Consider the following 20,329-nt stretch of genomic DNA (forward strand, 5'->3'; position numbering starts at 1 on the left):
TTGCTGCCATTTTAAAACTCCACTTCTTACCTGAAGGCATCATGAACTACACTGTAGCCTACTGTTTTATGCTTTGTAATTCGCATGAATAATGAAAACTCCACAATCTCTATTTAGGCCTCTGCCCCTGAAGGTGGCCGGATGCATTATGTTTTGGGGTTGTCCGTCCGTCCGTACGAGCTAACCTCGTTTTTCTCAGCAACCACATGTCTAATTTTCTTACACAAAATTATTTATTGGAAACCGCTGAAATGGACAAATTTGAAACTTGGCACATTGTCAAGTACTCCCAAAGGGGAACAAAAGCATGATAATGATGGCATAATAGACGAAGTGGTGTACCAGCCAAAGATGTTTCAATCGAATTACTTATCCCAAAAAATCTGAAATCGCATGCACATGATCTATGACTCATTTGTATTGAAATATGGAATTTATGACATCATAGGTCACGTGGTTTGGCAGTCATATTGGATTGAAGGCAAATATTAAATAATTATATCTCTGAAACAGCTTACCATATCGATGCGAAATTTTACAAATATCATCTGACAGCACTGTTGCATATAGTTTGAAAATGATGATGTCGTAGGTCATGTGGTTTGGTTTGGCAGCCATCTTGGATAGAAAAACGAACCATATCCAATCAACACAAAACTTCACAAACGTGGTCCCTACCCATACATATGCAGAGTGTACATTTTTAAGGTCATATGTCACGTGGTATAGCAGACATATTAGCTTGAAAGCCGATATTTAAAAATAATCCCTTTCCTGAAACCACTTTACTGATCGATGAGAAACCTGTCATGGCTGGTGAAAATGTGATACTTGAAAATAGCTGAAGGGATTTGAATCAAACTTGTTTATTTTTAGGACAGTGAACGAGGACATCTACCTGTTGTGGGACTATGCGGAGGCATATTGGCGGCACAGTCGCATTGCTCTAGTTATTCAATTCTTTCATTCTACGTTTTACCACAACCTGTTCCCTTCTTTTACTTTTTGCTCTTCCAGGTCTTCTACTTTTCATTTCATTTCAAGACATCTTTATCTGACTATAGGCGACTATAGGCGAGGCGACTAAGAGGGTTGGCGTCAGGAAGGGCATCCGGCCATAAAAACATTGCCTCAAAAAGAGAACCATGACAATTACAACTACATGTGGGCAGGGTACAGCCCGAAGTGGAGATCGGTTTCTGAGGTTTGGGACATGGAATGTAGGGACAATGACAGGGAGATCAGGAGAAGTGGTGGAAGTATTGGTCAGAAGAAGAGTGGACATATGTTGTGTGCAAGAGACGAGATGGAAGGGAAGTGGTGTGAGAATGGTGAAGGGTAGGCAGGGACAGAAATACAAGTTTGTGTGGCAAGGGTGCCCGGAGGGCGTGAATGGTGTTGGTGTCCTGTTTTCTGAGGAGTTTGTAGACAGTGTGGTGAATGTGACTAGAGTGAGTGATAGGTTGATGATGGTGAAAATGATGATTGGAAAGCTCTTGGTGAACGTCATCTCGGGATATGCTCTGCAGGTTGGTTGAAGCGATGAAGAGAAGGACAAGTTCTGGTGTGCGATAGAGAAGCTGATGGAAAACGTGAAAGATGAGGAAGTTGTTGTGGTAGGAGGAGACCTAAATGGACATGTGGGAAGGAGTATGGATGGTTTGGACAGAGTTCATGGGGGTTACGGATATGGTGTGAGAAATGGAGAAGGTGAAAGGATTTTGGAGTTTGCTGATGGAGCTGATTTGTTGATTTGTAATACTCAGTTCCAGAAAGAGGATAATAAGCTTGTTACATACATGTCAGGTGGGTCGACGACAACCGTTGACTACCTGATGGTGCGTAGGCGAGATAGGGGGCACCTCCGGGACACAAAGGTGATCCCGGGGGAGGAGGCTGTTTCACAGCACCACTTAGTTGTCTGCGACGTAAGGGTGAAAGGTGCGAGGAGAGCTCGGCGGGTGAAGTACCAACCAAGAATGAAGGTGTGGAGGTTGAAAGAGGTGACAGTAAGGGAGGCATTAAACGAGAGGCTGAGTAGGGTCGAGGATGATGTGGTTGAGCTTGAAAGTGGTTGGATGTCAATGAAAGCTAGTCTGTTGGGAGCCATTGGTGAGGTATGTGGATGGACAAAAGGACCACCGAGGCACTCGGAAACATGGTGGTGGGATGATGAAGTTGGAAAGAGGATTGACGAGAAGAGGAAGAAGTTCAAGGAGTGGCAGAAGGCGAAGGGTACGGGAGCAGAAACAGCAGAGCATGAAAGTTATAAGGCAGCCAGGACGGCTGCAAAGAAAGAGGTAGCAAAGGCGCAGGAGGCATGTAGGAAAATGTTCGGAGAACGCTTGGATTCGGAAGAAGGTCAGAAAGCAGTATTCAGGATTGCAAAGCAGATAGCGAAAGAGAGGTGTGATGTGATGGGGGTGAGTTGCTTGAAGGATGAAGTGGGACAAATCGTTGTCGACCCAGATGGAATTAAAGGAAGATGGAAAAGATATATGGAAATGCTGTTGAATACAGAGAATGAATGGGATGGCAACATAGAGAGTAACCCAGTTTTAGGACCGGCAGAGAAGATAACTGAGAAGGAAGTTGAGGAAGCGATAAAAGCAATGAAGGGTAGAAAAGCGGGAGGGCCGACGGGAGTTGTGGGAGATATGTTGAAGGCAGCAGGAAGTTGGGGTGTGAAGAGAATGACAGAGATCTGTAATCTGGTGGTGAAACAAGGCCGCATTCCAGTGGATTGGGAACTGAGTACCCTCGTCCCTCTATACCAGGGGAAAGGTGACCCTCTGGAGTGTGGCTCGTACCGAGCGATAAAGTTATTGGAGCATGGAATGAAGGTATTGGAAAGGGTGTTGGAGAGGAGGATAAGGAAGAAAGTGAAGATCGACGAAATGCAGTTTGGATTCATGCCAGGAAGAGGAACGACAGACGCGCTTTTCATTGTGAGGCAGTTGCAGGAGAAGTACATGGAGAAGAGGAAGAAGTTGTTTCTTGGGTTTGTTGATCTGGAGAAAGCATTTGATCGGGTTCCACGCAAAGTATTGACATGGGCATTGAGGAAGTTAGGAGTGGAGGAATGGTTGATCAGAGTAGTGATGGCAATGTACAAAAGAGTGCGCACAGCTGTAAGGACGAAGGACGGGAACAGTGGTGAGTTTGAGGTGAAGGTGTGAGTGCATCAGGGGTCGGTACTAAGTCCACTACTATTTGTAGCTGTGATGGAGGTGCTGGCTCAGAACGTAAAGGAGGGTTTACCGTGGGAGTTGTTGTATGCAGATGATCTGGTGTTGATTGCGGAAAGTATGGATGGACTGAAGGAAAAGACGAACACGTGGAAGGAATGTATGGAGACAAAAGGTCTGAAGGTGAATATCGGAAAGACGAAGGTGATGGAAGTGGTAAAGCATGTGGTGAGGTGGAAAGAACTGGGAAGTGGCCCTGTGCTGTGTGTAGGAAGGGTGTCGGAGTGAACTCCATTCAGTGTACAATGTGCGCTGAGTGGGTTCATCAAAAATGTAGTGGTCTGAGAGGGTCATTAACCAGTGTGGCAGCTACATTCAAATGTAAGGTGTGCACAGAGGGAGCTGCAGATGGAGGAAATGTTGAGTTGGATCTTGGAGACGGCGTGAAGCTGGAAGGTGTGAAAACATTTTGCGACCTCGGAGACATGCTGAATGGAGAAGGTGGATCAGACTCGGCAACGGTTGCTCGAGTGAGATGTGCATGGAAGAAGTTTCGGGAATTGAGTGGCATGCTGATGATGAGGGGGGTGTTGTTGAAGCTGAAGGAAAAGGTGTATGCTGCATGTGTGAGAAGTGTTATGATTTATGGGAGCGAGACATGGGTAATGGACGTAGAGCAGCAACGAAGGTTGGAAAGGGTGGAAATGCGAATGGTTCGACGGATGTGCGGAATATCTTTGAGAGAGAGGAAGACAAATGATGAATTGCGAAAGATGATGGGAATAGAGCCTGTGATTGATGCTGTGAAGAGGAACAGGTTGAGATGGTTTGGTCATGTGTTGAGGAAGGATGAAAGTGACTGGTTGAGAAGAGTGATGGAAATGAATGTAGAAGGAAGTAGAAGACGGGGAAGACCGAGAAAGACTTGGCTAAAGATGGTGGAAGAAGAAATGCGGGCAAGGGGGTTAACAAGGAGAGATGCAGAAAATAGGGCAAAATGGAGAAGATTGTCATGTGGACCGCAAGGCAAACCCCCGCTCTGGCAGGGAAAATGGCCTTTAAAATGCATGTTGTTGTTGTTGTTGTTGTTTATCTGACTATAGTGGTCCTTTTGAAGAAAGATGGTCCTTGCCAGATGGTCCTTTTGAAGAGAGATTGTGAGCGTGTGAGATTTGTCAGGATTGAAAGATATATTCCATTTTAAAATTATCTCATCTCGATTCTCGAAGAGATGTACTTTTAAAATGGGTCGTGATGTACGGGTGTTTGTCTGTCCGTCCATCCATCCGTTAACATTTTCCAATTTTTGCTGCTTCTCCCTCATCACCTGGCTGTTTGTTCTAAAACTTGACACATAAATACAAGACAGTATCCTGCACAATTGCTCGGGCTTCAATTTTTCAATTTAAGATCATTGGCGCCCTCGGGGGTGGGGGGTTGTTACGACCCCAACTTTCGGATCCTGTACTCGTCCCTCATTTACCAACCGATTGCTCTGAAACATGACATAGCTCTTCTACTTGATGGTCCGCAGGATCTCCCAGTCTTATATTTTACTATTTCCTATCAGGAGGGCCTCCCAGAGGGGGTGAAGAGGCCTTTCAGCTAGTTCCCCCAAAATCAGCAGAGGTCTGAATGACAACATCAAGGGATGACATTAAGCCCACTCGGGGCTATTTATTACTTGCAAAATCGAAGATTTTTCAAGTACAGTATATAAGTATATTGGTCGGTTGCATTTGTTATTCTGTCTGTTTGTCTGTCTGTTTGTTTGTCACTCACCTACAGGTCACAATCCCAAACCAATCGTCAAGAAACTTCACCAAGTCGTAGAGGTCGTCACAAGTGAGAAGCCTATTGATTTTGAGGTCAAAAGTCATCTGAGGTCTAATTTCTAAAATCCCCATTTTTCATCCAATTGACTTGAAAATTGAACAGTATTTGCATATTGAGTCACTAAATAGGGAGAACAACTATTTGTGAGGTCAAAAGGTCAAAGGTCAACTCAAGGTCAAATTTCCAAAATCATCAATTTTCATCGAAAAGATTTTCATCTAAATTGCTCTGCACGACGTCTTCTTGTTTTATTTATTCTAATTTTATACTCAAGCGATAATGAATCGAAAATATTTTATATTTACGCCAATGAATCCATTACGATTTTTCACACGATTGCTTGGTAATCCATTGGGATTCGACTTAAGCTTTACACTGACTTTGTACGCCCACTAAATAAACATTGATGCTGAATGAAGCAAAAGTACCAAAAAAAAAGCATAACAACATTCTAGCAGCCCAACAGCCTGTCATCTTTTAACACTGAAACACCTATGTTTTTCCCATACAAGTTTACAAGTGGGATATAAATATATGTAAATTAATCCAAAGATTTAATTTGTGCTAATAATTATTTTATTACATATTTCTGATGAAGGAATTTATCTTTCAGATTATATTAAAGCATTCTTATCCATACTTAATGCATCCTTATATTGATAGACATTGTAATGAGTTAATACACTAATTTTTAGTCTTGCCTCAAAGGGGATGTGAGTACTGAAATGCGTGTGTGTGTGTGTGTGTGTGTGTGTGTGTGTGTGTGTGTGTGTGTGTGTGTGTGTGTGTGTGTGTGTGTCCACGTCTATGTATTTTCACTTGAAAAATGTTTTTCTGTGCAACCGCTTGTCTGATTGATGTGAAAATTTAAACATATGAGGGCCTCCCCATGGAGAATATTTTAATGATAAATGTGTCATCATTGGTCACATGGTGTGGCAGCAATGTTGAATTGAAGGAAAAAAAATTGACGTCTTTTTCTCCAAAAGTGCTCAACGAAAAAGTTTGAAACTTGGCATACGTCATTAACTCCCCTTGGGGTATGCAGGGTGATAATGATGATGTCGTTGGTGAAATTGTATTCCAACCATAAATGGTTGAATAAAAATCCTCATCCGAAAAATCTGAAACTCCGTATATCTGATCAACGACCCAATGTGAGTGAAGATTTAAATTTATGATATAATGGGTCATGTGGTCTGGATATAATATTGAATTGAAAATAAAAACGTTTTAAAAAATCTTCTTCTCCAGAACCGCTTAACAGATCGATGCGAAACTTCATACATATGTTTGACTCGCAATGGGGAATATAGTTACGTAAAAAAGTAAGGACACCCCATGTAAAGTTTTGACTTTTTCAACATATTTCAACATACAGCTATTGATCTTCATTTCAACAATATTGATAGATAACGGTGATATAATACAACAAATATCAAGAAACATTTACATTTTGTAGTCCATTGTATAATTTAAATAAACATAAATGCAAATTTCGCATGTGGAAAAAGTAAGTACACCCCATGAAATGTTTTTAAAATCTTTTTAACATATGTGGACATGTCAATATTTGATCTTCATTTAAACAGTATCTATAGATAAAGGTGATCTAATTGAACAAAAAACAATGAAAAATTGACTTTGCAATAATTTATTCAACAAAAAATTTGTTGCACAGCATGCATAATTGCATGCACAGCTCGTTTCAAATCCCCCCACAACATCTCGATGGGATTTAGATCCGGGCTTTGACTTGGCCATTCCAGAACCCTCCATTTCTTTCTTTTCAGCCATTCCTTGGTGGATTTACTGGTATGTTTAGGGTCATTGTCAAGTTGCAAGGTCCACCTTCGGTTGAGCTTCAACTTTCCGACAGATGGCCTCACATTATCCTCAAGGACCCTCTGGTACAATGAAGAATTCATAGTGGATTCTATGATGGTGAGCTGCCCAGGCCCTGATGCAGCAAAGCTGCCCCAAACCATAATATTTCCACCACCATGCTTTACAGTTGGTATCAGGTTCTTGTGGTCAAATGCTGTCTTTGGTTTTCGCCAAACATGTCTTCTGGTACTGTGGCCAAGTAGCTCTACCTTTGACTCATCTGTCCAGAGCACATTGTTCCAGAAGTGCTGGTCTTTGCCTCGGTGTTCATTGGCAAACTTTAGTCTTGCCCTGATGTTCTTTCTGGACAGCAAAGGTTTCCTCCTGGCACACCTCCCATGTAGATCAAATTTGTGCAGCCTCTTTCTTATGGTAGACTCGTGCACTTTGACATCAACAGTGGCACGAGCTACCAGGAGGTCCCGTGACCACATTCTGGGGATCTTAGAGACTTCTTTCAGCATCTTGCGGTCTGCTCTCGGGCTGAAATTGCTGGGGTGGCCTGGCCTGAACAAGTTGGCAGTTGTTTGGAAACTTCTCCACTTGTAGATGATCTTCTGGACAGTCGAATGATTGATTTCAAATTGTTTGGAGATCTTTTTAAATCCCTTCCCATACTTGTAGGCATCTTTCTATTAGACAAACACCTTCTTTCTGAAGGCCTCAGAGAGCTCTTTGGATCTAGGCATGGTTACGCCGCACACTTCAACAACAAAGAGCAAACCAAACGAAATGTCTGAGGTTTAAATAAGACAGGTTTCTCCAAGATCCTCTCTAACGATGTTCTAATCATTTGCACCTGAGCTGGTGCACCTGATTCTAATTTTAGGTATCTGAAGTAGTGATAAATGTAGGGGTGTACTTACTTTTCCCACATGCAAAATTTGCATTTATGTTTATTTGAATTATACAATGGACTACAAAATGTAAATATATAAATATATAAATAACCACCTTTAGAGGCCATTTTTCCCCGCAAAGCAGGGGTTGGCCTTTTTCGGGAACCATGGTTGTTGTTGTTTTTTGGTCCCCTTTTTGAAGCAATGTTTTACGGCCGGATGCCCTTCCTGACGCCAACCCTTTTTGCCGCCTTTAACGACAAGCAGGGAATTACCAGCAAGCTGGTACTCAATTAGCCGACCTCGGAAGGATGAACAGGCCTCGATTCCCGAGGAGGATAACACTTTCTGTCTACAAAGAAATACACAGCAAGAAAACAATAACCCTTATGAAACCAAGGAGAGCACGTTACAATTCACAAAAACACATTGCAAGATTCACAGAAGGTCCCAACCCCCCTGGCGTTAATTCAACCCCCCTGGCGTTAATTCAGCGATTGACCGGGATTCGAGCCCAGGATCCTAGGATCCTAAGCTGGCACCCTGGCCGCGAGTCCAACACCAAATGTTTCATGATATTTGTTATATTATATTAAAGCGCGATGCTGCGCACGCTAATGCTTACGCAAAGAGCAAGCGGACAACGCGGTTCATAAAAGAGTCTTTATTAAAAGTACTCAAACTGCAGCACTCAACCGCTCAGGGCTCCGCGCTCCGCGTATATCGTGAGGCCACGCCTCTCTCCCTGGCGTCGCCCATCCCCACTTGGTGTGATGTCACCGCGTCAGTGCTTTCGTGTCCGCCACACGCGCCCCCCCAGAATCCCCGCGCACCTGAAGGGTCAGTTTGATGACCCGGCCGAAGCGCCCCCTGGCGACTGGCGGCGTCTGGGATGCCTCCGGCAGCAGGACCGGGGGGCGGCGTGGCGGCGGGGCTGGGCGGTGCCGGGGGTCCGCCCACAGGGGGGCGGCCCCGACGCGGGGGTCGGGCCACTGGCGGTGGATGGTCCACGTCGAGGTGGGCCGGCTTGAGGCGGTCTACAGAAACGCGGTCAGGAGTACCGCCGATGTCCAGGGTGAAGTGCTTCGCCCCGGTCTCCAGCACGCGGAAAGGCCCGTCGTACGGGGGCCGCAGTGGTGTCCGGTGGGCATCGTGGCGGACAAAGACGTACTCCGCCGTGCGAAGCTCCGGGGCGACGTGCGTCGGTGGGTGCCCGTGGCATGCCGTTGGCACCGGGGCGAACCTCTGGGCGGTCTCTTGCAGAGCGGAGCGCTGCTGTGCCGCGGACCATGGTGCCGTGGAGTCGGGGAGGAACTCGCCCGGCACCCGCAGCGGTTGCCCGAAGACCAACTCCGCCGCGGATGCGCGCAGGTCCTCCTTGGGTGCCGTCCGGAGGCCCAGCAGGACCCAGGGGAGCCTGTCGACCCAACCACCATCGCGGAGGGTGGCCCGGAGCGCGGCCTTCAATGAGCGGTGAAATCGCTCACACAGGCCGTTAGCCTGGGGGTGGTATGCCGTGGTTCGGTGCAGCCGGACCCCGAGCCCCTGCGCGACCGCCCCCCAGAGCTCCGAGGTGAACTGGGGGCCGCGGTCGGACGAGATGTCTGAGGGGGCGCCGAACCGGGCGACCCAGGTGGCGATGAAAGCCTGCGCGACATCCGCCGCCGTCGTCGACGCCAAGGGCACGGCCTCCGGCCACCGGGTGGTGCAGTCCACCATGGTGAGGACGTGGGTGAAACCCCGCGAGGGGGGCAGAGGTCCCACCAGGTCCACGTGGACGTGGTCAAACCGGCGTTCCGGCACCGTGAACGGGGCCAACGGGGCCTGGGTGTGCCGGTGCACCTTGGCGCGCTGGCACGCGAGGCACGTCCTGGCCCAGCCGCGGACGGCCTTCCGGAGGCCATGCCAGACGAACTTGTCGGCGATCAACCTTTGGGAGGCCCTCGCGCCCGGGTGAGACAGGCCGTGGATGGCGTCAAACACCTGGCGGTGCCAGCCCGCGGGCACGATGGGGCGAGGACGCCCGAGGGAGACGTCGCACAAGAGGGCCGCGCCTGCGCCGTCGAACGGCACCTCGGTGACACGTTGGCCCGTGACGGCGGTCCGCAAGGCCTGGACGTCGGGGTCAGCGGCCTGGTCCACTGCCATCCGGGCATAGTCGATGCCGAGGTGGACTGCGTGGGCGACGGCCCGGGAAAGGCAATCCGCCACCGGGTTGTCCTTCCCCGCGACGTGCCGGATGTCCGTCGTGTACTCGGACACGGCCGAGAGGTGACGCTGCTGCCGGGCCGACCACGGCTCGGTGACCTTGCCCATCGCGAAGATCAGCGGCTTGTGGTCGACGAAGGCCGTGAACGCACGGCCCTCGAGCAGATGGCGGAAGTGCCTGACCGCCAAGTGAAGCCCGAGCAACTCGCGGTCGAAGGTACTGTAACGGCGTTCGGGCGGGCGAAGCTGCCGGCTAAAGAACGCCAGCGGTTGCCAAGCTCCACGCACCCATTGCTCGTGCACCGCGCCCACCGCGTAGTCCGAGGCGTCGGTGGTGAGGGCGATCGGTGCATCGGGCGCCGGGTGCGCGAGCATGGTGGCGTTAGCCAAGGCGAGCTTCGCGCCCGTGAACGCCGTGTCCATCTGCTCGGTCCAGGTAACGTCGCCTTTGCCCGGCTTACCTCGGAGAGCTTCGTGCAGGGGGCGCAGGAGCTGGGCGATACGGGGCAGGAACCGATGGTAAAAGTTCACCATGCCCAGGAACTCCTGCAGCCCTCTGATCGTGCGGGGGCATGGAAACCCCTTCACCGCCTCCACCTTGGCCGGCAGGGGGACGGCTCCGTGCCTGGTGACACGGTGCCCCAGAAAATCGATTGTGGCGGCGCCGAACCGGCACTTTGCGGGGTTCACAATTAGGCCATGCTGGCCCAGGCGTTCGAAGAGCGTGCGGAGGTGGCGTAGGTGCTCTTCGCGGGACGCGCTGGCGACGAGGATATCGTCCAGGTAGACAAAGACAAAATCCAAGTCGCGCAGGACGCTGTCCATCAGTCGCTGGAACGCCTGAGCCGCATTCTTCAGACCGAAGGGCATGCGCAGGAACTCGAAGAGTCCGAATGGCGTGATGACCGCCGTCTTCGGGACGTCCTCCGGCCTGACGGGGACCTGATGGTAGCCGCGTATGAGGTCCACCTTCGAGAAGAAGGACCTGCCCGCCAAACAGGCGGAAAAGTCCTGAATGTGGGGGACGGGGTAGCGGTCGGGAGTCGTGGCGTCATTGAGACGGCGATAGTCCCCGCACGGTCGCCATCCCCTGCCGGGCTTCGGCACGATGTGCAGCGGCGACGCCCAAGCGCTCTCTGAGCGCCGCACGATGCCGAGTCGCTCCAGGGTAACGAACTCCGCTTTTGCCACTGCCAGCTTCGTCGGCTCGAGGCAGCGTGCCCGGGCGTAGACCGGTGGCCCGACGGTGGGGATGTGATGGGCCACCCCGTGCTTGACGGCCCCCGCCGAGAAGGTGGGCCGCGTGAGGGCCGGGAAGCCGGCGAGGAGGCGGGTGAATGCGTCCGCTGCCGGAAGCGTACAGCCCAACGTGGCCGGAACCGAATCGTTCGGCAAGCCGCTTGGCAAGCTGCTCGTTGAGCTGGGCAACGCACAAGCGAGCGAGCTGAACGTCTCGGCCTGGACAAGCCGTCTGCGCTTGACGTCGACCAGGAGCCCATTAGTGCACAGGAAGTCCGCGCCAAGCAGTGCCATGGGCACGTCGGCGGTGACGAACGTCCATCGGAAAACCTGCCCTCCAAACCGCAGAGAGAGGCAGCGTTTTCCGTAGGTACGGATGGGCGTCCCGTTCGCGGCAAGCAGCGCGGGGCCCCCACCCGCGGCGTGCTTGTCTGACGTGCCGGCGGGAATAACACTCACCTGCGCTCCCGTGTCGCACAGGTAACGGCGCCCGGAGAAGGTGTCCGTTATGAACAGCAGGCTGCTCGAACGGCCGGCGCTCATCGCCACTATTGAGCGCCGGCCCGGGCGTTTCCCGACCCGTTGAAGGAGCACGGCGGATGACACCGCCGAGCTTCGTGGCCGAACTTGGCGTGGAACCAGCACCAGGTGGTGGGGCTGGAGGAGCGCGGCTGGCTCCGCCAGGCCGGTGGAGTTGGCGGGTTTCCCCACGGTGGCGGTTTTCGCCGCGGCGGTGGGCGGGGCGTGGCGGCGCTCACGAGGCGCGTATCAGCATGCTGCTGAACATCAGCGTGCTGTAGAAGCGGATGCTGTGGAACATGCTGCTGAACATCAGCGTCGAGGGCCGTGACGGCCACGCCGACGCTCGCCCGCGTGTCCGAAGCGGCGAAGTACCTGTCCGCCTCGGCTGCCAATGCTCGGGGCTCCGTTCGCTCGGTCCCGGCCAACGCGAGGCGAACCTGCGCTGGAAGTTGGCGCCGGAAAAGCGCCCGGAATAGCGAACCGGGGGCCTCGTCGCCCAACAGGGACAGCATATGGTCCATTCGGACCGACGGGCGTGTCTCACCGAGCTCGGGGAGATCCAGGAGGCGGTCGGCACGTGCGTCGTCTGTGAGGCCGAACGTGGCTAGGAGTAGCCGCTTGAGTGTCTCGTACTTGTGGCCGTCCGGTGGGTGGCGAAGGACGGACACAACTCGAGCGGCCGTGCTGGGCCCGAGGGAGGCGACGACATGGCAGTAGCGCAGGTCGTCGTTGGTGAGGCGCCGAAGCTGAAACTGGGCTTCGGCTTGAACGAACCAGACCTCGGCCTGGGCCTCCCAAAATTCGGGAAGTTTAATCGCCATTGCCATGGCGTCGTGTTCGGAAGGATCGCTACGGCAGATCCAACGTCGAGGTCACCATATAAAGCGCGATGCTGCGCACGCTAATGCTTACGCAAAGAGCAAGCGGACAACGCGGTTCATAAAAGAGTCTTTATTAAAAGTACTCAAACTGCAGCACTCAACCGCTCAGGGCTCCGCGCTCCGCGTATATCGTGAGGCCACGCCTCTCTCCCTGGCGTCGCCCATCCCCACTTGGTGTGCGGGGTGATGTCACCGCGTCAGTGCTTTCGTGTCCGCCACAATATCACCTTTATCTATCAATATTGTTGAAATTAAGATCAAATAGCTGTATGTTGAAATATGTTGAAAAATTCAAAACTTTACATGGGGTGTACTTACTTTTTCACGTGACTGTATACTTAGAATTTTTTTGATTGACGCATTTAGCCTTAATGAGAAAAAAGTGGTCGTTAAATATCCTCATAATGAATCAATAGCCAATAAGGCAATGGACAATGGGAATGTATGTGACATAATAGGGTGCATGGATGATACGGGTATATTTGCCATAATAGCAGTGGGCTATAATAGAAGCGTGTTCGGTTGATGATGGTATTTTTGTTCAGAATGAGCGTGCGAGGTGAGACTATGCACTCTACTAGTACTGTCCAGTTATACATGAGGCACAAAGATGCACTGAACTCGAATAACTAACCAATCCCTGATATTTGTCCCCACCTGACCCAATCGTACCAGCTGCTTCCTGCACATTGTGATTTTTTTCACCCGAGAAAGTAGTGAAAATAGTACTGACCAGCCTTGACTTGAAGACCAGGTGAAGGACCTAGATGATGTCAGTGCATGTGCTCTCAAATCCTACTGAGCTGTTTTCACTTATCCTGTGTCTGTTCTCTTTAGCCTGTCCTGTTTGCTTGGAAAACAGCCATCACTCCCATCCATAATATGGGTGAAAAAAACAGATGCTATTAAGTACAGATCAATGAGCTTACTTCCTATCCTATGCAAAATCATGAAATCCAGAATTGTTGTTGATGTTGACTTTTCCTGTTTCCAAAATGCCTGATCTCTGATCATCAGTTTCTATTCTGTCCTGGTAACTCGACTCTCGACTCAAAGCATAAGGCCTGTTGCTCTCATCACAGGTACGTTGGTGGACTAAGTTTTTCACACCTTCTCTCCTCTAGTCTAACCCCCACTGTTCTTTCAGCCCTCTGACCCATCACAGAAACTCCAGGATTCATGCACGCATCCTTCCATTCACCACTCTTGGTTAAACTTCCAAATTCCAGGCTGACTGCACACCTCAACTCTTTTATTCCTTCCACCTCTCGTCTATGGAACCACCTTCCAGAGGCTGTTCTGTCTCACTCTTCCCTCCAGGACTTCAAGCATGCAGTGCACCACCATCTCATCATCCTCTATCCTTGCTCACAATATTTATTAGCCCTGTTAACCCTTCCTAAACCAACCGTCTTACATGGAAGGTTTCTGTTTCCTTCCATCGTGTTTACCTTCGCCACCAAAGGTCGATGGAGGTTATGTTTTATCCCTATCTGTCTGTTTATCTGTCTGTGAGTAGGATATCACAAAAAGTTATGGGCGGATTTGAACGAAACTTGGTGGATGACTTGGTTCAGTGAGACGAAGGTGGCGATTAGATTTTGGCTGAGGTCGGGATGCATATCCAGCTGCTCGGTGGGATACAAAACGTAAAATGTTCAACCTGGCGGAGGTATGTGCTTTAGCGAGTGCCGTTCTAGTTTCTTCTTTATTCATTCCCTTACTTATTATGCCCAAAAATTACCCCACTGCCCTACTGTCATTTTCTCCTCTCCATCACATTGCTCTTCCATGAGCCTCATTCTTGTAACTAAATAAAATAAAACAAGAGTGAAAATGGCAGCTCAGGTGGCTTGAGATACTGGATAGGTCACTGTGTTTTTCCTGATACCTCGTGCAAATTGCTTTTAGCTGTTAAAACTGACTATCATAGTATAATGTTAAGACTGCTCTGCAGTCCAATACAGGCCTTCGAACTGTTCTCAATTTTCATCAAGAAAACCTTTCTAACTCACTTTTTTATTGACAACTACATACTTTCTTGGAACAATAAAAAAGGCAAAACTAGCACTGCACCTGGTAGAGAGTCAACCCCTCTCCCTCCCCCCCCCCCCCCCAACCTCACCCTCGTTCCCCACCAGGCTGAACAGTTTACGTTTTGTTTCCCACTGATAGGTCTGATCTGGATCTTCACCATAAACGAATCAATTTGTCCTGGTCACACACTCAATTTGTCCAAGTTTCATCCGAATCCGTCCAAGATTCGTCCACATTTGCGGTGGTTGTGCCACCAATGCAAGTCGGGGGCCAAATCTTCCCCATTCTTCCCTGCTGCCCAGATTCGTCAGGGAAGCGCCGTCCAGTCAGAGTGCCCATCAGTCCCCATGGACCGGCCCTTTCCCTCTTGTCTCTCTCTCTCTCTCTCTCTCTCTCTCTCTCTCTCTCTAACTGTCATGACCCTGAATTTGTGAAGTTGGGGTACACCATGCTGAATGTGAGGGATCTCTGGGTCGCTCCTGCTAGATTGATCAGCTGTCTCCGCGCCGTGGGCTTGTTTGAGAGAACTGTCTGGGGCTATACAACAACAACAACAAAAACACCAACCCTTGTCCACCGATAACAAACAGAAAAGCATCACAATATTATTTGAAAGGGATATTCTTGTGTATCACAGCACCCAAGAGTAACACCATAATTCCCCTGATAAACAAGAACTCGTCGATATTCCCTTCGAATGATACATCTGCAATATAAATGTCGATATTTGCATAGCATTATCTCAAGAGTGTTAAAGCGTTAATTATAAGATATCACTTTTGAACAATGTGATATTATATAGAATACACAGATTTCCATATTTGATGCGAGTCCAAAGTGTTAAAGCTCAATTTCCAAAAGGTGGAAGTTCATTGCATTGGGGTGGAGGGGGGGGGGGGGTAGGGGAGGGAGGGGGGAGAATTCTGAATGGTATCCTGGCAGATGTGGTGTTGGTAGTTTAGTGCAAAAGAGAGAACTTATCCCTAGGTAATGGAATGTACTGAGAACCTGCGCCGCAAACGTATTTGTCATGAGGGGTTGAGGTAGGTGTATACCATCATGGCGAGAAGCCCCACCATTCTATTGCAAGTGATATGAAAACACTCAAACACCAAGGAAAACCACAATGTCATCATGGCTTTAAATGCACAAGCCAAGGGTAAAAACAAACAAGCTTGGCCCCTTCATCTCAAAAGGATAAGAGCAAAATTTGCCTGTTTTATGGTTAACATTCTTATGCTTATGTAGACCCTCTCTCCCAGGTCAATCTCTTTGTGGGTACAAAAAATAACCTCTCACTTAAAGTGGGGAATTATAATTGGTGAATTAAATTATTTTTTATAAGTGGAGATGCACACGCTTGTATTCCGAGAGCCACTGTGGCATCAGGAGGTCAAGCCCACAATAGCCCGACCAATACATCAGAATCAGAATGATAGGGTTTATGGACCTCGGTGAGAACTCAGGACTCAGGTGACTCAAGTCCATACTTCAACATTCTTATCATACAAAACACAAGTGTTAAAACCCATTGCATACTCACCCTTGCGGCAATACTAAGCAAGGAGATTCCAGTGAAATTGCTCAGCAAATAGATTAGATGTCATCTATTTAATACGTGCACATTAGGAATAAGAGGTAGGGATGGAGAGAATTAAACGAGGGTAGGGGAATGTGGGAAGACTTGGAAGGGAAGGATCGAGTCTGGAAGAGAGGTGTGCAAATTTTGGGTGTGTATTTGCATATTTAAGAAATTGATGACTGGGGCCGGCAGGTGGCCTAGACCTCATAGTCTAGAGGTACACACACTTGCCTCCAAGCTTATTTTATATTCATGCTTATTAACGTGTACTCAAACTTCCATCTCCCCCAACACACCACGAAGGATGATTTCCAGCCGCTCCTCCATATGACCCATGCGGTCTTCCACAACATGGTGCTCCATCCCAACCAGTGATCCTCGATCCTGCTTGTACGACTGTTTGCTCCTTATGTTCACCTCAGTTGCAACGGTTGCCATTCCCCACAGGCGCACGAGGAACACAATGTTGGTGATGGTGCAGAGTCCCAATGCCACGTAGCACAGTGCTGGTGGCTTGCGGACACCTTTGACCATCCTGTCTCTCTTTGCATTCCTGGGGTGGAGACTGAACACATGTGCGACATCCTTTTCACATCAAAAAACAATTCATGAAAAACATTTATTTGGTTTTACTTTAAGAAATAACGTTGTCAATTACATTTAGTGCATCATCACCAAGTAGATATAATTTGGGGTAGAAGATATCACCTGTATGGATAGGGATGACCTGAGGTAGTGGTGAACATCAATCGTGAAACACTGAGGGAAAAATGGGACTGAACAGACTGGGGAAGTCCGTTCCACAGCTGAGAGAAAAGAGGAACAAAAGAGTGGACGTGAGCAGTGAGCCTGGATTTTGGGAGTTTAACAAGAAGAAGGTTACTGTCAGACTGTGTGCCTTGCAGACATCTTAGTCCCAGAGCTCGTGGGGTTTTATTTCAGTTTTATTAACTTAAAGTTGTTTCTAGGGTAGAAATATCTGTAGAATTCAAAAATCCATTTCTGACAAAAATGTACTTGGACTCTATTTTCCACAATTTGGTCTTGAAGTGGGGTACTGTACACCCTGGCTGCAATATAGTGATTTTGCGTCACGTCGTATTTCAGCTTTGCACAGTTTTGTCTTAGAGAGTTGTAAAACTGTACTGATACATACAAATAAGGTATCATATGAACAAATGTCATCTCCTGGTTCATTTTCTATGCTGGAGACCCTCTGATTCATCACAAAATATCCCAATGATTTTGAGGGCCTTACTTTCCACAGAATCAAGAAGGGCAAGATGTGAGGCAGGTGCGCCAGCCCAAAGGGGAGAGCATCACTCCACCAATCTTACGAAGGCCTTGTAAGTTGTCAAAAGTTCAGATTGGCGAAGGAAAGACTTTGCACGACAAAGGATGCCCAGTTAGCAGCTGGCTTTGGAGGTCATATTGGAAATATGGTCTTCCCAAGAAATATCATGGTTGATTGTGAGGCCCAAATGTTTGAGTGACTTAACCTTTTTAAATGGTTTGTTTCGGAAGTTGGTGGGAGGGTTTGCCCATAGAATAGCAGAGTTCAGCGAACTCGGTTTGAGCGAAAACAATCGTGATTGGAGGATATGTGATCACATGACTGCAAGGTGCCATCTTGTTATGCATATTTGCCGGGTGAAGCGTGCATCTGTGTGAACTCTGTCATATTTACATATCGTCATCATTATAATTTTTCATTCTGAAGTCGGTTTTGGGGTGTAAAAGATGGCGGGCTGTACAACATGAGGCAGTTCCAATCGATCAGGCAGAGGAAGGAAGATGCATCTTTATCCTCATAATCCAGAAAGGAGGAAAATAATATGGTAAAGTAAAAGTTTGTCTCATGGAATGGAGAGCTAACAATGACTTGTTATTCCCGCCAGGGAGTAATGCATTCGATCGTGTCCGTCCGTGTGTGTGCGTACGTTCGTGAACGAGATATCTGGAAAAGTTCTGAATGGATTTGGATGAAAGTTGGTGGGATGATTGCCCTTGGGATAAGGAAGAATTGATTAGTTTTTGGTGAAGCTCAGGATATTATTCCGGATCGAGGAATTTTTTGAAGGATTTTTTACCATTGGAAGATAGGGCTCAGCAGCGGGCACCCACTGCGGGAGTATGCGCTCTACTGAGTGGCGTTCTAGTTTGTGTGTGCAGAGATGAGAATAATTCTGTCACTGTTAAAACGAGCTAAGTAGAATCAGGACAAATAATAAGTAAATAACTAAAATGGTGAGAGAGATTGAGAGAGTGAGAGAGAGTGAGTGAGTGAGAATATATATATATATATACAGTGGGGAGAACAAGTATTTGATACACTGCCGATTTTGCAGGTTTTCCCACTTACAAAGCACGACAAGGTCTGTAATTTTTATCATAGGTACACTTCAACTGTGGAAGACGGAATCTAAAACAAAAATCCTGAAACTCACATTGTATGATTTTTAAGTAATTAATTTGCATTTTATTGCATGAAATAAGTATTTGATACATCAGAAAAACAGAACTTAATATTTGGTACAGAAACCTTTGTTTGCAATTACAGAGATCAGACGTTTCCTGTAGTTCTTAACCAGGTTTGCACACACTGCAGCAGGGATTTTGGCCCACTCCTCCATACAGATCTTCACCAGATCCTTCAGGTTTCGGGGCTGTCGCTGCGCAACACAGACTTTCAGCTCCCTCCAAAGATTTTCTATTGGGTTCAGGTCTGGAGACTGGCTAGGCCACTCCAGGACCTTGAGATGCTTCGTACGGAGCCACTCCTTAGTTGCCCTGGCTGTGTGTTTCGGGTCGTTGTCATGCTGGAAGACCCAGCCACGCCCCATCTTCAATGCTCTTATTGAGGGAAGGAGATTGTTGGCCAAGATCTCGCGATACATGGCCCCATCCATCCTCCCCTCAATACGGTGCAGTCGTCCTGTCCCCTTTGCAGAAAAGCATCCCCAAAGAATGATGTTTCCACCTCCATGCTTCACGGTTGGGATGGTGTTCTTGGGGTTGTACTCATCCTTCTTCTTCCTCCAAACACGGCGAGTGGAGTTTAAACCAAAAAGCTCTATTTTGGTCTCATCAGACCACATGACCTTCTCCCATTCCTCCTCTGGATCATCCAGATGGTCATTGGCAAACTTCAGACGGGCCTGGACATGCGCTGGCTTGAGCAGAGGGACCTTGCGTGCGCTGCAGGATTTTAATCCATGACGGCGTAGTGTGTTACTTATGGTTTTCTTTGATACTGTGGTCCCAGCTCTCTTCAGGTCATTGACCAGGTCCTGCCGTGTAGTTCTGGGCTGATCCCTCACCTTTCTCATGATCATTGAGGCTCCACGAGGTGAGATCTTGCATGGAGCCCCAGACCGAGGGAGATTGACTGTCATCTTGAACTTCTTCCATTTTCTAATAATTGCGCCAACAGTTGTTGCCTTCTCACCAAGCTGCTTGCCTATTGTCCTGTAGCCCATCCCAGCCTTGTGCAAGTCTACAAATTTGTCCCTGATGTCCTTAGACAGCTCTCTGGTCTTGCCCATTGTGGAGAGGTTGGAGTCTGATTGAGTGTGGACAGGTCTGGAGACGGCTTTGCGGTCGGTCTTTGCGGTCTTTGTGGTCGGAGACGGTCTGGAGACGTCTTTTATGCAGATAACGAGTTCAAACAGGTGCAGTTAATACAGGTAATGAGTGGAGAATGGGAGGGCTTCTTAAAGAAAAAACTAACAGGTCTGTGAGAGCCGGAATTCTTACTGGTTGGTAGGTGATCAAATACTTATTTCATGCAATAAAATGCAAATTAATTACTTAAAAATCATACAATGTGATTTTCAGGATTTTTGTTTTAGATTCCGTCTTCCACAGTTGAAGTGTACCTATGATAAAAATTACAGACCTTTACGTGCTTTGTAAGTGGGAAAACCTGCAAAATCGGCAGTGTATCAAATACTTGTTCTCCCCACTGTATCTATATATATATCTATATATATATATATATCTATATATATATATATATATATATATATATATATATATATATATATATATATATATATATATATATATATATATATATATATATATATATATATATATATATATATATAT

General features: G+C 48.0%; 1 protein-coding gene across 1 annotated transcript in view; it reads right to left on the minus strand.

The window, feature by feature from the left end:
• The window catches only part of LOC137413698 (uncharacterized), an 85,928-nt gene that overhangs the window by 60,537 nt on the left and 5,062 nt on the right, over positions 1 to 20,329 (minus strand). Inside the window, exons 2-3 of the mRNA XM_078782243.1 lie at positions 16,928 to 17,025; positions 16,516 to 16,784 (exon numbers count right to left, since the gene is read on the minus strand). Coding sequence (XP_078638369.1) covers positions 16,516 to 16,784; positions 16,928 to 16,965 — 307 coding nt within the window. The 5' untranslated portion in view covers positions 16,966 to 17,025. The remainder of the gene's footprint in view (positions 1 to 16,515; positions 16,785 to 16,927; positions 17,026 to 20,329) is intronic.

Source organism: Myxine glutinosa, chromosome 7, assembly GCF_964187855.1.
Source record: "Myxine glutinosa chromosome 7, kmMyxGlut1.1, whole genome shotgun sequence".
NCBI lineage: Eukaryota > Metazoa > Chordata > Myxini > Myxiniformes > Myxinidae > Myxine > Myxine glutinosa.